The sequence below is a fragment of the Dermacentor silvarum genome, chromosome 6 (genome assembly GCF_013339745.2).
Source record: "Dermacentor silvarum isolate Dsil-2018 chromosome 6, BIME_Dsil_1.4, whole genome shotgun sequence".
NCBI lineage: Eukaryota > Metazoa > Arthropoda > Arachnida > Ixodida > Ixodidae > Dermacentor > Dermacentor silvarum.
This window is the reverse complement of record NC_051159.1, coordinates 16172949-16193487: the sequence shown is the minus strand read 5'-3', so window position 1 is coordinate 16193487 and position 20539 is coordinate 16172949. Positions and strand designations below refer to the sequence as shown.

At 49.2% G+C, this 20539-nt stretch overlaps 2 protein-coding genes across 2 annotated transcripts in view; one reads left to right on the top strand and one right to left on the bottom strand.

The window, feature by feature from the left end:
• The window catches only part of LOC119455307 (tight junction protein ZO-1), a 212745-nt gene that overhangs the window by 146167 nt on the left and 46039 nt on the right, over positions 1-20539 (bottom strand). Inside the window, exons 7-8 of the mRNA XM_037716704.2 lie at positions 19055-19287; positions 6148-6233 (exon numbers count right to left, since the gene is read on the bottom strand). Of these exons, the coding sequence (XP_037572632.1) occupies positions 6148-6233; positions 19055-19287 (319 nt within the window). The remainder of the gene's footprint in view (positions 1-6147; positions 6234-19054; positions 19288-20539) is intronic.
• LOC125946191 (uncharacterized) lies at positions 2320-4465 on the top strand. The gene is made up of 2 exons (XM_049668695.1): positions 2320-2902; positions 3679-4465. Exons 1-2 carry the CDS (start codon positions 2898-2900, stop codon positions 4187-4189), a joined length of 516 nt encoding a protein of 171 aa, XP_049524652.1. The 5' UTR covers positions 2320-2897; the 3' UTR covers positions 4190-4465.

The following is a 20539-nucleotide window of genomic DNA, read 5'->3' as shown; positions in this document are numbered from 1 at the left end:
GGTGCATAGATTAGATTACCCAGCACCTCCACCAGTTTGTCACGCGCTAAGGCAAGTGCAAGCAACAGTACCAGCAGCCAGACACGAAGAATGCCAGACACGAAGGAAGACGGTTCTCCAGCTGGCACGGGATCTTCGACTTCGTCGTCTTCTCCGTTCTTGCTGGGCACCCAATGATAATTGTTGGCTGGCTCAAAACACCAGGTGGCAATATGTACGAGTGTTCAATAAACCGTGGTTGTTTTCCCCACTGCCTCGACGAGACATGTCTGGCTTCCTGGACGCAACGATACATGGTGTCAGAAGTGGGATGCGCATCCAAGCACGGCTTTGATCTTCGACGGGCAGCGCAGCAGGGACTACGCAATGGATTCATTGAGGCCGCCTGGTCCGTTAAACATGACGGGGGAAGCGAGCAAGAATTGGCAAACATTTAAGCAGAGATTCGAGCTTTTCCTTACTGCATCAGAACCGAATGACAAGCAGCGATCAGTGTCGTCGAAGACAGCGCTCCTTCTCAGTGTCGCAGGTGAGGACGCCATCGAGATATTTAACACACTGAGCTTCGCAGAAGGCGAAGACAAAACCGACTACGGTCATCAAGAAATTTGACGACTACTTCACGCTGCAGACCAACGAAGTACATGAACGCTACGTATTTCGGAAGAGAGTTCAGAGCGAAGGTAGGCCGTTCGAGCATTTCCTGCGGGACCTGAAGAAACAGGCACGGGCGTGCAATTTTGGCGCGATTCTGGATTCTATGGTCAGAGACCAGATTGTGTACGGAACCAACGACGACAAGGTCAGAGAAAGGCTGCTCCGGGACTGTGAATTGACATTGCAGAAGGCTGAGCACGTTTGCAAGGCAGCCGAAACATCAGCTCTCCGCCAAGAAACTTGGGAACGAGGTCAAAAGCAAGTAGACACCGTTCGCAATGCATGCCCGAAGCCGAAAACGGCGCAAGCCAACCTGTACAAATGCTTCAAGTGCGGGCGCACACATCAGCCTAGAAACTGTCCCGCGTTCGGACGAACATGCAGAAAATGCCAAAGGAGAAACCACTTTGCGATTTGCTGCAGAGCCTCCGCGCTGGTTGGCGAAATTCAAGATCACGAAGATGACTTCAGCGTGTTAGAGGTGTCTACAAGAGGCGTAATAAGCCAACGCGACTGGATGGTTCGAATGAACATCAATAACGTCTCGGTCGAACTAAAGGTCGATACAGGCTCTCAGGCCAACTTGCTGCCCGTTGGAATATACCATAGGATGCGCCCAAGCCCTGAAATGAAGCAAAGTAGCGTGGTGCTGCATTCATATGGTGGGGACCCGATCAAGCATCTTGGAGTCGTCCGAACGAAAGTGACGCTGGCTGACCGAACTGTCCCTCTTGAATTTTTTGTGGTGCGCAAAGGTCGCCAGGCAATCTTAGGCCTACAAGCAACCGAACGCCTGGGATTGCTCTCGCGCGTTCACAGCGTCTCAAAGGACAGCTGTGAAGAAATTATGGAAGACTTTCGTCACCTTTTCACTGGGACTGGCTGCGTGAAAAAAGTGTATCACATGGTTCTTCGAGACAACGCCGTGCCAGTCGTTCAACCAGTCCGACGTGTGCCGTTGGCCTTGACAGAACCATTACGGAGTGAACTCGAGAGAATGGAGCACGCCGGAATCATCACAAGAGTCACCGAGCCTACTGACTGGGTGAGTCCCTTGGTGATTGTTCGAAAAAAAAACGGGAAAATTCGTCTCTGCATTGACCCTAGGAAAATAAATGAGTGCATAAAGAGGGAGCACTACATGATGCCACGACGAGAAGACATAGAAGCTGAGTTAGCTGGTGCAACTGTGTTCTCCCGTTTAGATACTAACTCTGGATTTCACCAAATCCCCTTGGATGACTCAACATCACGGATTTGCACGTTCTCTATCCCGTTTGGTCGTTACCGCTTTTTACGATTGCCCTTCGGCATATCGTCCGCCCCTGAGGTGTTCCAAAAAACGCTGAATGAAATTTTCGAAGGCCTTCCCGGTGTGAAAATATATGTGGACGACATTCTGGTTTGGGGCTCGTCGGTAGAAGAGCACAATGAACGTCTCAAATTTGTTTTGCTAGCAGCAAAACACGCCGGTTTAACCTTCAATCCTGATAAGTGCAGTATCGGCGTCCAGGAAATCGAGTTCCTTGGAGATGTAATCGATAAAACAGGCATCAGGCCGAGCCCGACGCTGATTGGTTGTATGCTGCACATGCCGACCCCAGAAGACAAGCTCGCGGTGCAAAGGATGCTTGGTGTCGTCAATTATTTCGGCAAGTTTGGCAAGTTTCTCCCTTCATTAGCTCAAAGAACAACTCTTCTGAGGAGCTTGATCAGACAAAATGCCGTCTTCGAATGGACCGATAACCATGCAAAAGAATGGAAAGAACTGTGTGACTACCTTAGCACACAACCCTTGTTGTCGGTATTCGATCCGGCCAAAGCAACCAAAGTGTCTTGTGATGCATCCCGAGACGGAATCGGTGCCGCTTTGTTGCAGTGTCACAACGACACATGGAAGCCCGTGGCCTATGCATCGCAAGCACTTACCGAAACACAACAGCGTTATTCTCAAATTGAAAAAGAGGCCATGGCCGTGGTATTTGGCTGCGAAAGATTTAATCACTTCGTCTACGGTCGCCAATTTACTGCTGAAACAGACCACCGCCCTTTGATCGCCATCTCCCAGAAGGCCATTGGGGACATGCCTCCGAGGTTGCAAAGATTTTTTCTGAGATTGCTGCGTTATGACGTGCAATTAAAATTTGTTCCAGGTAAGCAGCTCCTCCTGGCTGACATGCTGTCGCGTGCCACAACCAAGACAACGGCCTCCGACCTCGACAGCAACGATGTAGAGGTACATGCCGTGAGTACAGTTTCTTCACTTGTTAGTGAGGGCACATGGAAGCGGCTGGCTACAGAAACAGCGCGAGACGAAGAGCTAAGAAACGTGCTGCTGGATCTAGAAGCTGGAAAATGCTTGAAAGGACCGTGGAAACGATTCGAGGGAGAGTTATCCCAAGTGAAAGGAGTCCTGCTCAAGGACTGCAAAGTGGTTATACCGGCTAGCATGAAAAGAGAGACACTAGAAAGAATTCACCAAGGGCACTTGGGAATCAACAAGAGCAAAGCCAGGGCAAGACAACTAGTTTTTTGGCCGGGAATGAGCTCGGACATAGAATCGTTAATCCAGACATGTCCTATTTGCAAAAAGTACGCATATAGCCAACCTCAAGAGCCTTTACTGATGCGCCCCGTGCCGGACCAACCGTGGTACCGCGTGGGTATTGACATTTTTGAATACGGCGGGAGGTCATACCTGTGCGTCAACGATGCCCTGTCAAACTTTCCAGAAGTTGAACTGCTCAAAGACACCACGGCAAAAACAGTAGTTGACGTAACAAGTGCGATCTTCGCTAGGCACGGCATTCCCATGGAAGTTTGTTCTGACAATGGTCCTCAATTTTCATGTCGTGAATTCGCGTTGTTCTCACAATTATACGATTTTCGGCACGTCACGTCCAGTCCGGGATACCCACGTTCTAATGGGTTGGCAGAGAAGGGCGTCCAGATAACTAAGCGTATCCTCAAGAAAACGACTGAAGCGAAACAAGATTTCTGGTTGGGATTGCTTGCTTTCAGGACCACTCCACTCGAGTGTGGTGCATCGCCCGCTGAGCTGCTGATGGGACGACGGCTCCGCACAACAATTCCCGACGTTCGAGGCAACCCCAGTCACAAGGTGCTCCGGCGCCTTCAGACAGACCACTCTAGGGGACCAATGGCGCGCCTGAGCCCGGGAGATACGGTCCGAATCAAGAAAGGTGCATGGGCGACAAAAGCGAAAGTTCTCAAGCCTGCTGGTCACCCCAGGTCGTATACAGTCGTCACAGAAAACGGCACGGTGTTGAGGCGCAACCGGCAGCACCTGCTACTGACCCGCGAGCCATTCCGACGCAACGACCAGGAAGACGACGATGATGACTTCGAGGGCAACTCGGGCCAAAGAAACGGGTTGGCACCTCCGACTATTCCAACGGAGCCTGGTGCCCAAATAAGTGTCTCGTCCACACCAGCCCCAAGGAGGTCGCTCAGACAACGTCGACCGCTTCAACGTCTGGCCTACGACCAGAACTTCGCGCAAGTGCCTTGAACTAAATTGCATGACAATTTTCATTAATGATCTTTTTCCTTTTGTTTTGTTTTGAATGGGGGAAGATGTATCGTATGTTGGGCGCCGAGCGCTACACGTGTACCACGCAAGCGCATCGCATGTCAAACCGCAAGCGTCATGTATTAGGATTACTTATCTGTTATCGGCAGAAAGACAACGCCCCCTTTGAGATCCTATATATGTACGAGTGTTCAATAAACCGTGGTTGTTTTCCCCACTGCCTCGACGCGACATGTCTGGCTTCTTGGACGCAACGATACACCCTGAACTTGCTGCAGTGAAGTAGAAGAGACACGGTATGATTCTGCGTCTAATATGGCATCCGGCGGGTACGACTGTATCGGATGCTGAGTCATACCGTTTATCTCCTACTTTTATTGCAATAGCAATTATGTGAACACACCAGGCGCATTTCTGTCGTCAGTGCCAACAATCACGACACAATCTCCCGCATTTGAGACAGGAAAGAGAGGAGGAAATGTCTCGTATCCCGTCGCGCACATGGAACTGGGGGGAGGGGAGGGAGGAGGGCGGCGCAGCAACCGCGCACACCTTATTTTGAAAGCAATCTGCGTCGGGGGCTGAGTCTAGGTGTGACAGCAGCTTATACTTTTGTGCGTGCTCTGTTCTCGCCACACAATTTGCATTTAAGCGATACACAGCACGAAGGTCACTTTGCTTGCTGTTGCTGCCGCGCTTCCTCACCCCAACGTTTTGACAGCGAGTGTCCGTGGACATCGAGTGTGATGTGTTCAGTTCAGTTCAGTTGTGGCTGATAAAACTATTATCCTTACTTCGTGTAGCTGTCTATGCATTTGCCATCGCAATGGATGGTTTGATTTTTGGGCGAAACGGCGACTTTTTTAGAGGTAGCTGCGGAAAAAAAATTGCTCAAAATTTTACCCCGCATAATGAACTTTGTGCATATTTTATGGGAAAAAAAGTGCGTTCCTTATGCGAGCAAATATGGTAGTAGTTGCCAATGATAATTTGGTGCATGCATTGACTTTCGTCTATCTGTAGCGACAGCATGACAATGATTAAGATACGGCTGTGATCTTGTAGCGATGCCTTCTGCTCGATTCTATGCCACTCTTATTAGTATTCACTATTCATGGCCCCTTGATCCCGTTGTAATATGGCAGCGCACTTTGATACAAGGACATAACACAGTGAACCAACATGAGCGTTGTACTGCAGCTATTGGTTTATTATACAAGAAACAAGCTGACACGTGAAATTATAGAAGCAGCTGAGATTTCAAAGCAGAAGGAAAAGTGCATGTATACTCTCGGTCGCATTATCTGACAAAAAAAATATGTTTTGATGCATCTGAACGCGGCAATGTCAGGTGGAATGGTTCACTCGCTTTCTTTCCCCCTTTTGGTTCTTTTTTCTTATTTTTACTGCAGGAGGTTTTATGCAGCATGATGGCTGTTAGCTCGTATGAGAGGTCAAAACTCTATCTTTCTCTTCACTGAAGTGGTCGGCGCATGCGTTGGAACGTGTATTTATGTATGGTCATAAAGCAATAAACCGATAGTTGCAGTACAGTGCTCGTGTTTGTTTGAAAACTCGCCTGACGAGTTTTCGTCGAACTTTGGATTGTCTATTTTATGCTGATATCGGCAAGAAATATTTTCAATTTGCTTCCTTATATGCAATAATCTGTTATATCTGAGTTCATTACATCGAGGTTAGACTGTATAGCTGGAGCTATACCTAAATGTATGGAAGCGCAGATCAGGCTGAAGTAAACAGCCTCCAATTCAAGCCAGCACATGATTATGAGAGGCATGATGGGGATCTGCTGCCTGCACTTCAAGGCCTGCAAGAACTCAGCAATAGTCTATGCTGGGCCCTTTGTGCACAGCCACATAACTATGCAAAGGCAAACTAAGCACACATTAACAAATGCACAATGCCTGAAGACATACCCGGGCGAGGCAGCACAGGCCTTGGAGGAGTCTCAGGCTGGTCCAGCTGGCTGGAGTCCATGAGGGGTCCTCGATTGCGGCCAACCCTGCACCATTTTGTGTAGGAAATCATGTCTCGTAAAAAGCACATTAGACGTAGCCTGCTCCAAGAACAGACTGACATGTACACTCACACAAGTTGCTTGTACAGTAAGTGGCATTTGGATTCGAACGGAGAAGGTTGTGGCACTTTTTATTCTTGTACAAATTTTGCAGAGAGATTACATTTTTTACTTCATATTCATATAGCATTTCAGAATACTGCCGGCTAAAGATTGGCCATAGGCCCAAGCAGGACGGGCTACATCACATAAGAAGATTACAAGTGATTTAAAGAGAGAAATCATCACAAGAAAATGATAAGTCAGAACAGCAACATGACACTGTAAAGTGCAAATAAAACATACACAATGGAAAGAATGACAACATAGAGAGCGCTACTTCAAAGTGAGTTTATTACGCAAGAGAACCTGTATACAGTCAAACCTGTTTGTAACGAACTCAATAGTTCCCCAAAAAGTGGTCGTTATACAATCAACGTCCGATTTTTTGGACTGCCTAGGAGCTGCGAAAACGTCCGAAAATATGAATGCACGCCTTTTAATGCCCCCAAGGGCTCAAATTGCCACAAGAACGTCCGAAATAGCTATGAAGGCCTGCCAGTACACTTATTAGGCCTATCGTAGCTTATATTGTGCAACGAGGCAGTGGGTGCACGCGTGTATAATTAAGGAATACATACCGTGCACCGCGACAACTGCCCCTTCCAACTCTTCATATGCTTCACTGTAATACTTTGCATATGCTTCACTGTGTAACACTGCTGTACTTGAGGCGAAGCTGCCTTTCGAGAATCGGCATTATGCAACGCATCCGAGTTCCCAAGACATTGGCGAGGATTACAAAGGCGGGGTCGGCACCATTTCTAACAGCGCCGAACCGTTTCAATGAAAAACACGGCACCGAACAGAAAGAGGCTTGGAAGCGAACGTCAAAGTAGCCAGGCCAAGCGTTGCCGTGGTGGTGGCTACGGCTGTCAACAGATCTGCATGTGAGAGCGCCGGTTCGAGGAGGCGAAATAACCAAAATAGCGGCGGTGGTGGCTTCGATTAATGCCGTTTCGGACCTGCGGTCATGGCAGAAAGTCCGGAAAATCGGACGGTGAAGGTTTTTTGTGTCCGAAATTTCAGTTGTTTTTATACGTGGACTCTATGAAGCGCGTGGTGGTATCGCAAAGGCGTTCTAATTATCGGGCATGTCCGAAGAATCAGGCGTCCGGAAAATCGGTCGTTGACTGTATATAGAATCTCCCTTAAAAACGCTCAAAAATTAGGCGGGCTGAAGCTGGCGTCAGCAGGTACAATTCGGCAGCACTTAGGTCCGAAAACAAGATTTTCAGTGTCATTTTTCATCCCGGTGTATTCCTGCACTTAGCTGCGATTTTCCGTTAGAAACTTCCATCTCAAGAACGAAATGCGGCGTCGTGTAGCTCTTTCAAAACAGCACCTGGTTCCAATCACCTGTCATTTCGAGACTGCAAGCGCAGCCGCCATTTTTTATTTGAGAGCTTGTGATAAATTTTACTACCAATGGGACATGATTGCATTCTGCACACAAGAGTGAAGCGTTCTAGTTGGCCGGAAGCGTAAACTTCGGAAACTACAAGGAAAGAATGCACGGAAGACAATCGCCGATGCAGCGTTCTCGCCAACAATTTCGGCGATTGCCCTCCATGAATTCTTTCTTTGCCCCATTCTTACACGTGCCGATTTAACCACGTTTCATCAAGCCAACAACCAACTAGCCCATCTAAGTCTCTTAATTTGGAAACTACTTACTGTGTCTTACACGTGCCGATTTAACCACGTTTCATCAAGCCAACAACCAACTAGCCCATCTAAGTCTCTTAATTTGGAAACTACTTACTGTGGCATGATGCCCTTCTGCGAAGGTCTCGGATATCATGGTCTAGGCATTACTTCTGCACGTCAGCCACACAAGAGCCGTAAAATTATGTTATCTATGCCGGTTCGGACGAAAAATAAATGCGATGTTGAAAAGGTAAAGTGTCACCATGAACCATTATCAGCAATTGGCAACACGTAAATGAAGTGCCGCCATACCGCGATCTCCTCATAACAGCATAGTAACCGCCGACTCTTTGATAACAGCGTAGTAAGCGCCGAACATTGCGTGGCAGCCGCATCAACAGGAACGCTTGAGCGGCCATCGTTCTCATGGTGGAGAGACATGAATGGTCATTCCAAATCGTTTAAACAAGCGTAATGCACATGGTGTCACACGGACAATTGCAAAAAAACTGGAGTCACGCCGTCATGGAATCCGATATCGCAACAGTGCATGCCCCGCGCCATGCTGTTTATGCTGTACGCGGCACGCGTCCCCCCTGGAAACATGCCTTGAAGACGTGTGGCCTTCTTCACGGCATACGAAATCCGTGTGAGGCAGTCACTCGCTCATCTCAAAGGCTGTCTCATTGTCACGGTTAGACTGGAGTGGGGTGTGCACTGCCATGCACCCAGTTTGGTCGTGCTTACGTGCTTTGGCACTTCGCGTGTGCCCTCTTTTTACCGTGACCGGGTGTGAAGCGTTTGTTGTAGCAGTACGGTGATTTAAACAGCATTCATTATATCCGGAAGCAGGGAGAGTCGTAAAATCGTAAATGCACTGAAATAAGGTCATTATAACCAATAGATTGTTATCCCTGGGATCGTTATAAATGAATTTGACTGTATATGCATTCACCATTCGTAGTACTGCAACACAGCATGACTAAGAAAGGCAACAAGAACAATAAAAGACTATGTTATTATACAGTATAGACCACTTATAAATCATAACGTAACCGCTTATAGCGCACGACCGGATGTAATACGATCTTTTCAGACCCCTGTTAATTTTCCCATAGCACTCTATGTATACGTGTATCGCTTGTAGTGCAGTTGCAGGAGATGAAATACCGGCCACAGTGCGGCTGCCTGGAAGTTTGGCAGTCAACCGATATGGCGAATGCTCCCCTCAAGCTGCAAATATACTGCGACGCAGCGCAAGCGCACTCCGCGACGACACGGTGGTTAATGAGCGGCATCCACACTCCAACGACATGACGCAACTGGCGTGTCTGGTGCCGGCGGGCGCGTTCCAACGTTGCTAGCATGTGAATAGCTCCGTTCCCATTTTTTGCCTGTCGCGCCGAGCCATGACGGCCACGTGTCCCAGCATTCCTCGCACGGAGTGGGCAGAATGATGCAATGGCGGGAGCGCGCTAAAGCCCATTTGTCGCCGCAGCTCTCGGCGCATTTACAAGCATGGTGTCACGCGCGCACAAGCAAACGTCAACACATCTCACTCGATGACTGTGGAAACGCTGTCAAAACGCTATAGTGAGGAAGTGTGGCAGCAGCAACGAGCGAATTGACCTTCATGCTGTGTCTCACATCAATGCCAACTAAGCCGTGAAAATACAGAGCACGGCCGATTGTACCCCCCATCACAGATGGCTTTCAAGATACAGCGGCCCCGACGGGCGCACGCGGCCGCCTGGAGTAGAGTGTGCCCCCCCCCCCCCCCTGCCATCCTTCCAAAGCCTTGCACGCGACAGATGACGGCGTGCTTCCTTCCCGCTTTCCTCCATTGCATGCCCGAGATTGTTCTGCAATCACCGGCTCACCCTCGCACGCTCTCACTCACACATACAGCATATTCCACGCAGCAACTATTTTATTGCCCATGAACTTTATACGGAACCTCACGGCGACAACGACGGCGATGGCAGAAATGTGCCTGGAGTGTCTATATAAGTGCTATCGCATTAAAATCGTTGTTTTGGTTATACAGTTAAACCTGGATATAACGAAATTGACAAATTCCCGAAAAACTTCTTTATAAAGAGGATTTCGTTATATGCAGCTTTGGCACAAAAATTTGAAAAAGAAACGCTTACCGTATTTACTTGATTCTAACGCGCCCTCAATTGTAACGCGCACCCGTTTCCGTTTTGGTCGAAGCACACATCCTTGGAATGTCACACCAGGCGCGAGGCATTGGAAACGAAGAGCGAGCGTCACGATGACGTTGTAGTGTCGTATAGTGTTACAGTAGAACCCCGCTGTTACGTTCCCGGGGGCTGCGTTTTCCCGGCTGTTACGTCGTTTTTGGCCGGTCCCGGCACAGCTCCCATAGAACCCAATGCATTGGTAACCCCGCTGTTGCGTCGCAACTCTGGGACCGTTCCCGCATCATACGTTGCAAACTGCCACCCTGCGCCGGCCCGAGCGGCCAGTTGACTTTTCATGCCGCTTGGCTTGGTGGCTTGACGGTGGCACTGGCCGCCTAAAGTGCCGGGGGCGACAACTATGACGTATTTTCGGTTTCCGCCAGCAAAAGTATGGCCCTTGAGATCCGTATTTGCTATCTAAAGATGGTGTCTATGACGCGTTGTGGCCCTAAAATTGGTTTTGGCTCATAGATATTCCGTATAAAGTCCAAGGGCGATAACGCAGTCACCGCGCGCCGTATGCTGTATGTGCGAGTGAAAACGTGCGACAGGAGCCGACGATCGCACCTAAATCTAGCGCGCGCAAGAAAAAAAAGCAGGGAGGCAGCGCGCCTTCTTCCGTTGCGCTCGAGGCACCAGCGAGGGAGCGAGGGGGGGGAGGGATAACGGGGCAGCGTTGTACTGTACTCTGGCATCAACTGCGTACTGCGCACGGTCGCGCAGGCCGTATCTTGAAAGCGATCTGCATTGGGGCAGAGTCTTGCAGTGTAGGTGCGTCGGCGGCTCGTAGCTTTGTGCGTGCTGTGTGTTCTCGGCGCTCAGTTTGCGTTGAAGTGATAGACAACAGCCCGAAGGTCACTTCGCTCGCTTCTGCAGCGGCGCTTCCACACGCCGCCAGCGTTTGACAGCGCTCATCGAGTCTGATGTGTCATAGCGTGTACCAGCGCGTCAGCAACATCAACTGGAAAAGGAGAGAGTGCCGGCTTGGCGGGCTATGCCAGCTGCAGCCAGCGGCAGGATCAGGTTTGAATGATGGGAGGGGGAAAGGTCACGCCCGCGGCGGCAAGGTCGCCGGGTCGAGGGATGCAGGCCCGCCTCGCAGACACACGCACCCACACGTGGCGGAGAAGGTGCTTCCGGTTGCTGCTCGCGCAAAAATGACAAAATTTGGGGCGAAATCTCTAGGTTGTTGGAGGGGGAAATTCGTTATATCGAGGGGATCTCCCGCTGCCACTTCGTTACATAGAGGTCTCAAATACATGTGCTTCTATGGAGTAACGGCAGGGAATAGAAAAACTTTGTTATATCCAGGAATTCGTTATATGGAGGTTCGTTATAAGCAGGTTTAACTGTAGTGCTTATAGTGCGGATATTCACAACTCTGGCGACTTATGTTATGAGCGGTCTACACTGTAACTTTTGTTTTTACCTTTCTAACGATCTCCCTTTTCGATCTATAATATCTTTTGTCCTCTTCAATGTTTCTTTTTTTTTGCTGCCTTTTGTTGTCTTTTTTGTTGTTTTGGTTTCATATTGTTGTCACAGCGTTGTTTTCCACGTGGGCGTCATTTTTATCTGTGAGTGTGCGGCTCGGGCATTGCCTCGATGGACAATGGTTTTACGTCAATAATCTAGATATGGAATGATTTCTAATGCATGTGCTGTGGCTGTACTACGAACGGAGAATGCATATCTATGGGTTCCCGCGGCTGATGTTTTCTAAAGTGCTGAATTATTTTTACAATATTAGGTGAGGTCCAAATCTAAGACAGCTGGGGCGTAGATCCCAAGTTTATCTCTGCTGAAAGAAATATAGTGAGAAATAATCACAACAGGACAAAAGTGCATTATTCTTTTGTTCAGTCTTCATTAACTTCCCTCTAAGCTGTCCGCGGCTTTGTCTTGCTGCTTAGGAAAGTACAGTCGAATCTCATTGATTCGAACACGGTTTATTCAAACTTCCGGTTTATTCGAACTGACGCTATGGTCCCGGCAAAGTTGTGTGTATTCCAATAGATGAAAACACCCGGTAATTCCAACCCGCAAGCATTTCATTTGCGACAGTTACTTCAAACATACCGCGCACCGACGATGCTCTCAGCAGCGCACCATATCACGCAGCGGCGCCTCCGGCCTTCATTGCTCTGGCCCCACCATAGAGTAAAAGCTTAGTAGAGACCCCTCAATGCCGCACGCGAAGAAAAAAAAAAAAGCTGCGGCAGAAATTTCACCCTCTCTCAAATGGCAAGGTTGCCGTTTCTGCATCACGCCGAAACTCGCGTGTACTTGCCCCCATCTCGGCCATGCGGAGAAATGGCAGGGAACCCTTCTCCATTCTGCTTCTATTTTCTGGTCCCGTTTTGACCTTGAACGCTGTGGCTGTGGCACAGAGGGAAGCAGCGGCACAGGCACAATCCGGGCAATGAAGCTGCCCACGCCAGCCAACGCTCGCTTCCCGATAACAAAATTTCAAGGAGCGGGCTAAGCTGGCGCTGGGCCAGCGGGGCTGGAGGCACCGGCACTGCAACGGGCGCGCACAGAGACAGTCGAAGGTGAGGGAGTTACGAGGGAGTTGAGAGGGAGGGCGAGGGGAGCCACCGAAGCAGCGGAGTTGCAGAGGCCAAATCCGCTTCTCTCCTGCCCTCCTTCCTCACCTTCGACAGTCCCTGCACGTGCCCGTGGCAGTGCTGTTAACGCTGGCCTAGCGCCAGCTTAGCGCGCTCAGTGAAGTTTCATTTTTTGCCGTTATCTGGAAGCGAGCATTAGCTGGCATGCGCAGTTTCGTGGTCCTCGCTCGCTGTGTGCTTGTGCACCATAATATTGTTACGAGACTGCACGCAATGGGACAAAGACGACGTTGACCATTGGGGTGAAGAAGACAACGATTGAAAAGATTGTCTTTCCACCATCTTGGCAGTGCTACAGCTCGCTGTATATAGTTTGTAAATGTATTTTCATTTATGCCGTTTCCCGTGGCATTTTGGTGGAGGGGCTGGGTACTATTCAGGACGGAACTCAAGACGTGTCCAGGCAATTTCCACCATGCCAAAAGGCGGGAATATTGAGTCAACCGCAACACCGGCACCCCAGCCAGTGATCTTGATCCAACCCTGCAACCCAGGCTCTTTTTGCGGCACCGACAACGTTGACGTTGTGGGGATTGAGGTCCCTTCCCGCGCCTCGTCCCCCAGCTCGTGCGTGGAGCTTAGCTCGATATCCGGGAACCGCCGCCCTAACGGCAACATGGCGGACATGGCGAGCGCGCCGGACCTACTTTCCTGCGCAAACCGTGCTTCTCCCTCCCGGGATTGGACTTGCCCCGCGAGAACACGTCACCGGGACGCGCCCTGATTGGCCTCCCGCGCGGCGGCCCCCGGCACCCTCTCCACCCGAGTTCTCGTCCGCTGAGCACTCCCTCGCCGCGGCAGATGCTCACAGGCCTGCGACGAGGTGGTTACATGAGACCTTTGTTCTCGCGACTCCTCGTTCTCGCGCTTAGCGGACCGCTACCCTGTTAGCCCTAGCGCAGCGGGCGCGCGTACTCGATCAGTCTTGCGGTGAGCCTTGGCCCATAAGCGCCGTGACTTTCGCACTGTGCTGTATCTTGGGTATATAAACCCGTGGTTGTTGGTGATCAGACTCCGGAGCCTTCTCTGCACCGTGTCGAAGAGTCGACGAACCCTGCCGTAGCGCCTTTGTGCGTTGCGAAGTGGAGGTAGCACCGTGCCCTTTCCTGACCGTCGCTCGTAGGGTAAGCCTTGTGCAAACCCTTCTCCATAACGTTGATGACTGTATTGGGAATTATGAGCGCGTCGCAACGAACAATCGGTGGGACCCCACAGTGACACTCGCTAATGTCGGTTTCTACCTCAGTCGGACAACGCGCGTCTGGTTTTACACTCACGAAACGGAGCTGACCAGCTGGGATCTATGTAAGCAGAAGCTTCGTGACCTATTTGGCAAACCAATTGGCCGCCAGAGTGCCACTTCGAAAGATCTCTCCTGTCGCGTCCAATCTCCCACGGAGTCGTACGTGTCATACATCCTTGACATTATCGCCCTTTGCCGCCGAGTTGATGCCACCATGACTAAGGCGGACAAAGTAAGTCACGTCCTGAAAGGCATTGCTGATGATGCTTTCAGCTTGCTGGTATTTAAGGACTGCTCGACCGTTGAAGACATTATCAAGGAATGCTGGCGTTTTGAAGCACTGAAGAGTCGCTGCATCGCCAAACAATTCATGCGGCTTCCAAACACGGCCACTACATCATCCTGCGTGGACGTTCAGCCGCCCAATCAGCAACCGACCACCGATAGCCTTGTCCGCATCATGCGTCGTGAAATTGAGGAGGCGTTGCCACCTTCCTATTTCGCACGCCCTTCCGACGATTCCCGACAGACAGTCTCTTTAATCCAAGCCGTCGTGAGGGAAGAGCTGGCTAACGTAGGACTCCAGCCTGTTGCCTCCCTTCCTCACCCTCGGGTCAGTTCTGTTCTTTCGCCTTAAAGAAATACAGCAACGTTGCGCCGCTATTGTGATCCGGCCCAGTGGAGAACCCAGGACGATAAGCCCATATGTTTTCATTGCCATGGCGTTGGACATACTGTAAAAACCGGACTATAGGAAAAAAATCTTTTTCAATAGCAAAAGTACCGAAAGACAGCCTTACCTTTAAACAAATGCGACTCAGCCGGTTGCAAAATGGTGAAAGTATTTATTTAAATGCTGCTCCGTGCCGTGATGATAAGGTGCTGACAAACACGCGGGTCGATGGTCGCACGATACGAAGCCCACGGCAACCTGGCGGGTTGCAGTGGGCTTCCGCGTACTCAATCGCCTTTTTCTTGAAGGCGACGGTGAATTGCCGTCGGCTTCCACTCATTTTGAAACAAAATGTGAAATAGAAGCCTGAATGCGATAGCGAAGGCGGCTGTTTACTTCATATGCCCATTGTTGCAAGACTTCCCTAGTTCTTCTGCCAATGTCCGGTATATAAGACGAGGGTCGACTTTTCGCAATGGCTTCTTGAAAAAAAGTTCGACCTACATTCTGGTTTTTACGGTATTTCCCATCACTGCCAGTATCGCCAACCTTCCTCCCCTCGCTCATTTTTTGACATTCACCGCGATGACCATCAGCCCCTGCAGTTTCCTGCTCGTAACAACTCACCACTCCGAGATGCTCCTGTACCAACCCGCAGCTCCCCTTCTCAGCACGATCGTCGTTCCCGGTCCCCTCTGCCCCACCACAATTCATCGCCGAACCCCTCTGGCCGCTCTTCCCAGGAAAACTGAGCAATGCAGCTCCCGGAGGTGACGCTGCATTGGACCCACGACCTGCAAAGCCTCTTTTGGCCTTGCCCACGCACGAGAACCAACTTGCCGTAGAAGTGAATGGCCTACCCGTTACTGCCCTTATCGACACCAGTGCAATATTTGTATCATGAGCTCCGATCTTCGTGAACGCTTACACAAAGTGCTAACACCTGCACAGTCCCGTGTTGTGCGTGTCGCTGACGGCGGAACTCCAGCCATGCTTGGAATGTGCACCGCACGCGTGAGCGTCGCTGGTTGCCACACTTCCATGTTTTGTTTTATGTTCTTCGCCACTGCCCTCATGACGTAATCCTCGGACTCGATTTCTTGACTGACCACTCCGCTGTAATTGACTGCTCGGCCGGTGTCGTTGAACTTGACTTCCCCGCTTCACCAGACGCTCCTGACGTAGTTCATAGCCAGCTCTCTTGTGCCGAGTTTGTTCGTTTGCCGCCCCAAGCACTCGCATGTCTTGTCGCTGTACCCTGCCCCAGTGTACCGGATGGTGACTATGTGGCTACTCCGTCTACCAGTGTCCTTTTGTTGCACAACATTTCCTTTCCCCACACTGTTGTGACTGTTGCGACCAACCAGACTTGCCTGCCCCTCTTGAACTTTGGACTCCGTCCTCAAGTTCTTCCCCAAGGCATAGTTTTGGCCACCCTGTCACCATCGGATGATTGCCAGATTTCATCAATGGCACCCGATCCTACGTCAGCAATTTTTTCCGCCGACGCGCCCACTTCTCCGTTGGTACAGAGCGCTATCACAAAGATCATTGCCCCGGACCTTCTGCCCTCCCAAGTAGACGACCTCCGTCATTTGCTCGTCACATACTCCGACATCTTCGACTTTGATGGCCGTCCCTTAGATCAAACTTCTCTCGTCAAACATCGCATACATACTGGCGATGCGCCTTCGATTCACCGGCGACCTTATCCCGTGTCATCATCCAAGCGCCAAGTTACTCAACAAGAGGTTGACAAGATGCTTTCAAAAGGAATTATTAAGCCGTCCGCGAGTCCATGGGTTTCCCCCGTCGGGTCAGCGCCGGGTCGGCGCTTTTCCGGCCGGAGGTTAATGTTACGAGACTGCGCACAATGGGACAAAGACGACGTTGACCATTGGGGTGAAGAAGACGACGATAGAAAAGATTGCCTTTCCGCCATCTTAGCAGTGCTACAGCTCGCTGTGTATAGTTTCTAAACATATTTTCATTTATACCGTTTCCCGTGGCAATATTTCACGACTCGCACCATTCGTGCATCATGCTATGGCGTACAAATACTTCAAGAATAGGTCCTTCTTTTAATTCGAACAAATTTTTGGGCCCCTTTGACTTAGATTATCGAGATTCGACTGTACAGTGGATAAAGCTTGTGATTTTAAGACGCCACCTGTTCATAGAGACAAGACAAAGACTGCAAGAATCTATACATGCCAATGAGCAATTACATGAAAGGCTTTTTGGCATTTAAGTCATCGTCTTAAGCCCCCGCAGCATCATCTGCTTCACATGCCACAGACTAAACTCCCACTATTGGCGGAGCTGTCAGCCATGCTGTCTAGTGCCAAGCAGTACCTGCGGGATACTTATGGCTTTATCACTTTTCTTTACAGCCTTGTAAATTTGCCTTAAGCTGTCAACTTCTAGACACATCCACTACACAATTACGATATAATCCACAGCAAAGTATGTTCATTTGTGGTATTTATACAGTGTGGTAGTACAGTTACGCACCATCCTTGGTTTCTTAATCAATGCTTAAGGGCTTCACAAACAACAAATCTGGAATTTTTACAAAGCTGTGGTATTTACCCTGACAGTATAGATAAATAAATAAATATGTGCTGTAATACCTTGTTGACAGAATCTCGTTTCGAACGACTGCCTGGCACCAACGTTTGTGATCAAGAACACAAGAAATGACCCAATACAGTTACCCTTCTTTTTTATTGGTTCATGCATCCATAGAAAACACAACCTTTTGGCACCAACACACACTTGGTATAATTCAATATTAGCTCTGTGTTTGTTTGGTAGAGCTCTGCGCTACCAGGTGACCACATGTTGCAGACGTTTGCGCCCCCGTTCACTTGCTATTCCGCCCGACCTGCCAGTGTTTAGCAAAGTACCGGACAAACTAAAACTCTCTAATATGTTCGTACGGTCGGCTCATCAGTGATCGGTCCCGAGATCAGGCATGCGGGTTAGATTGACGGTTGTTGAAGCGGCGCGAAGTTTGTTGCCACGTATCCAACTTGTCGCCACGTATCCAACACAATCTGCGTGCCCGTCGCACACTTTCTTACTTTCCAAAATGTGCACTGCTTTTGTTGCCGTTCCCTATGTCCACGTCGCGTTATCATTTTGATCGATCCTGTCAACCTGGACGAATTTTGTACAGACAGAGGTGGACCTGGACAACGTGGCATTCGGGCACTGTGTGCACAATCCCCGCAACGAGCCGACATCGGGGAGCGCTCGCAGTGAGAAAGTCCACTACTGCGTCAGCCGGGGCGCAGCCTGCCTGCAGTGCGTCCGGCGGTCCTTTTTCACCGAAAATGAAGTGAAACGCACGCTTGGGTGGCATTGAGCCCACGCGACATGTGGCACTGCACATGGTCTCAGAGCGATGAATTGGGCTGAGTTCATTGTTCTTGCATTGCGTACAGCCACAACAAATCAGCGCTTCTTCATGTCAGTTTGTGTCTTCGTGCCCAGTCAGTGTTCATCTTGTCCCCGTTGGTGCGTGCCACATATAGCGCAGGAACAATACAGATGATTTCATTCTTGCAATGATCTGGGAAAAAAATACTGAATGAAGGGCTTGCCTGGTTCAATTCGTTTTTCTTGCCTGGTTCAGCCTCGTTTTTCTACCGAGCATCTAAACACTGGAATGCACTTCCTCATCAAATTGCTGCCGTCACCTGCTCATCAGAATTCGTTCAAGATGTAACAACCTTTTATTCAACGAATTGAAAGTATTGTAACACTCGTTTGTATATGTGGTATCCCCACCCCTTATGTGTAATACCCCTACTACGAGGTTTTTAAGGAAATGAAATGAAATCCGTAATTTGTGGTAATAATCAGTGCAGCACAACATGTGAAAATGTTTAAAATTAACTTCATTGTGGAGGGAGGAATGGTGGTGTAACATGCATGACAAGCTCAAACATGCTATCATTCTGCTTAAAGTAACTGATGGAAAGTGTTATGCTAGCATTACAGTTATAATTTAAGAAGGTACAATGGAGTCAATTATTTTGAATGGCCTCGGGATAAAAAGATTAGGTATTTATAAGATGATGTGTCAATGAAACAGCGTAAGAAGACATGAGCGGTGGTGCCACCGTTTCATTCTCATAGATTCTATCACACATATAAACTGCCAACACTTGTGACATCTTCTGGCCAAAACGGGCAAGCTAACAAGCAAGTTAACCTAAATGCGTCAGCACGCACAGCAAAACGCCACCTCTGCAGGAATGTAAGCAAGCCACGGTGGTGGCCGTGCAATGAGGGTGTACCTGGACAGGTTGTTCTTGTCGTCTGCACGGGTGGGCGGCTGCACGTACAGATTCTGACTGGCTGCGCGCTCTTCCATGGGACGAGTGTGAGACAGGCTGGCCATGGGGGGGGAGGCCTTGCTGCTGCCGTACACATCCTCACGTTGGAGCACCAGCTGCAGGCGCTCCTTGCTGGCCTCGAGCAGCTTGCGGGCCTCCTTCAGGCTCAGCCCCTCCACGCTGGTGTTGTTGATCTGCAACCACATGGCCGCTCGTGCAGTGAGCATCCTCTTAAAGGGACACTAAAGGGAAATGCTAATATGTGGCTTCCTTATTTCTTCATTGAGTGTGATGAAAATTGGCAGTGCAGGTAATGTTTCTGTGATGTTATCATGGAAATTTCAAAGCTTTATCCCAACAGCTTTCTTATTTAAACATTTTTTTCTCCTTTTGACCTTATCCCAAGGCTAAACTAATTATAAAATGTGATAAAATACTCGTTCGAAGTAATCTGCGTTCCAAAACGAATGGTTGAGGGCGTGACTTTCTTAATTTCTTTATTTACAACACAACTTTTTTAGTTCTCATTTTTTATGTGGTGACTGTACAACAGGCGTCTAGACTGGGAACAAGTTTAATCATTAATTCAGAAAAAGTCGCACTGGAAAAGCAAGAGTGTGGCACCCTGAACTGCACTTCAAAAAACATAGTAAAAAAACGGAATTAAGATATACCTAGCAGTCGCGAAGAAATCAGCAGGACAAGCTGAGCAGGAGGCAAGAAAAATAGTTTTGAGAAAATGGCTTTCGAAGTTACATCTGAGATTTTACTTCATCAAAAGGCACCAAGGCTGTAGTCATTGATGTCCTATCAAATGTGGGGCTTCTAGAGTGTTTACCTTTAGTCTGAAGGGCTTTGTCTTGCCTCTTTTTCCCCCAAAACATCCTTCGTCGCTGCTCTGTGAAGAGCATGTTGGCCAGGTTGCAGACCAAATGTTGCACAATATCCCATAAAAGCACGGCGGGTCCAAGAATTGTATTTGCATACTGCCTTGTTGACAGCTGTCTCTGTGGAGCAGGCAGGCTTACTCCTTGGCATCACTCACATGATGTCTCTGTCGCATTCAATGGTGCGCTTTCATCTTTTTGAACCAATGACCAGATGACTAAACGAAGCCTTTCAGCAGCATTTTTTTTTTTTTCCCCTCGACAACGGCTGAGGAGCTGAATATTAGAAAGGCAATGGTACAAGGGCAGCAATACAGCTGAAACATGCATGCTTTGCAAGCCAGCACTTATGCGGAGGTTTACCCTGTGCTTTCCTGGCCTAATGTTTGCACCAGCTAGTACATTGAGAACATTGTATTCTACAAACTTTTTCTCCTTTGAACCTTGCAAGAGGCTTTACAGAATGCAGTGGAAGGCTTGTTGAATATTGTGACCAAGCTAAAAAGCACATTCTTGGTCCCTCCCTCCCCTTTTTGAAAGATTTACATTTGCACTTTTC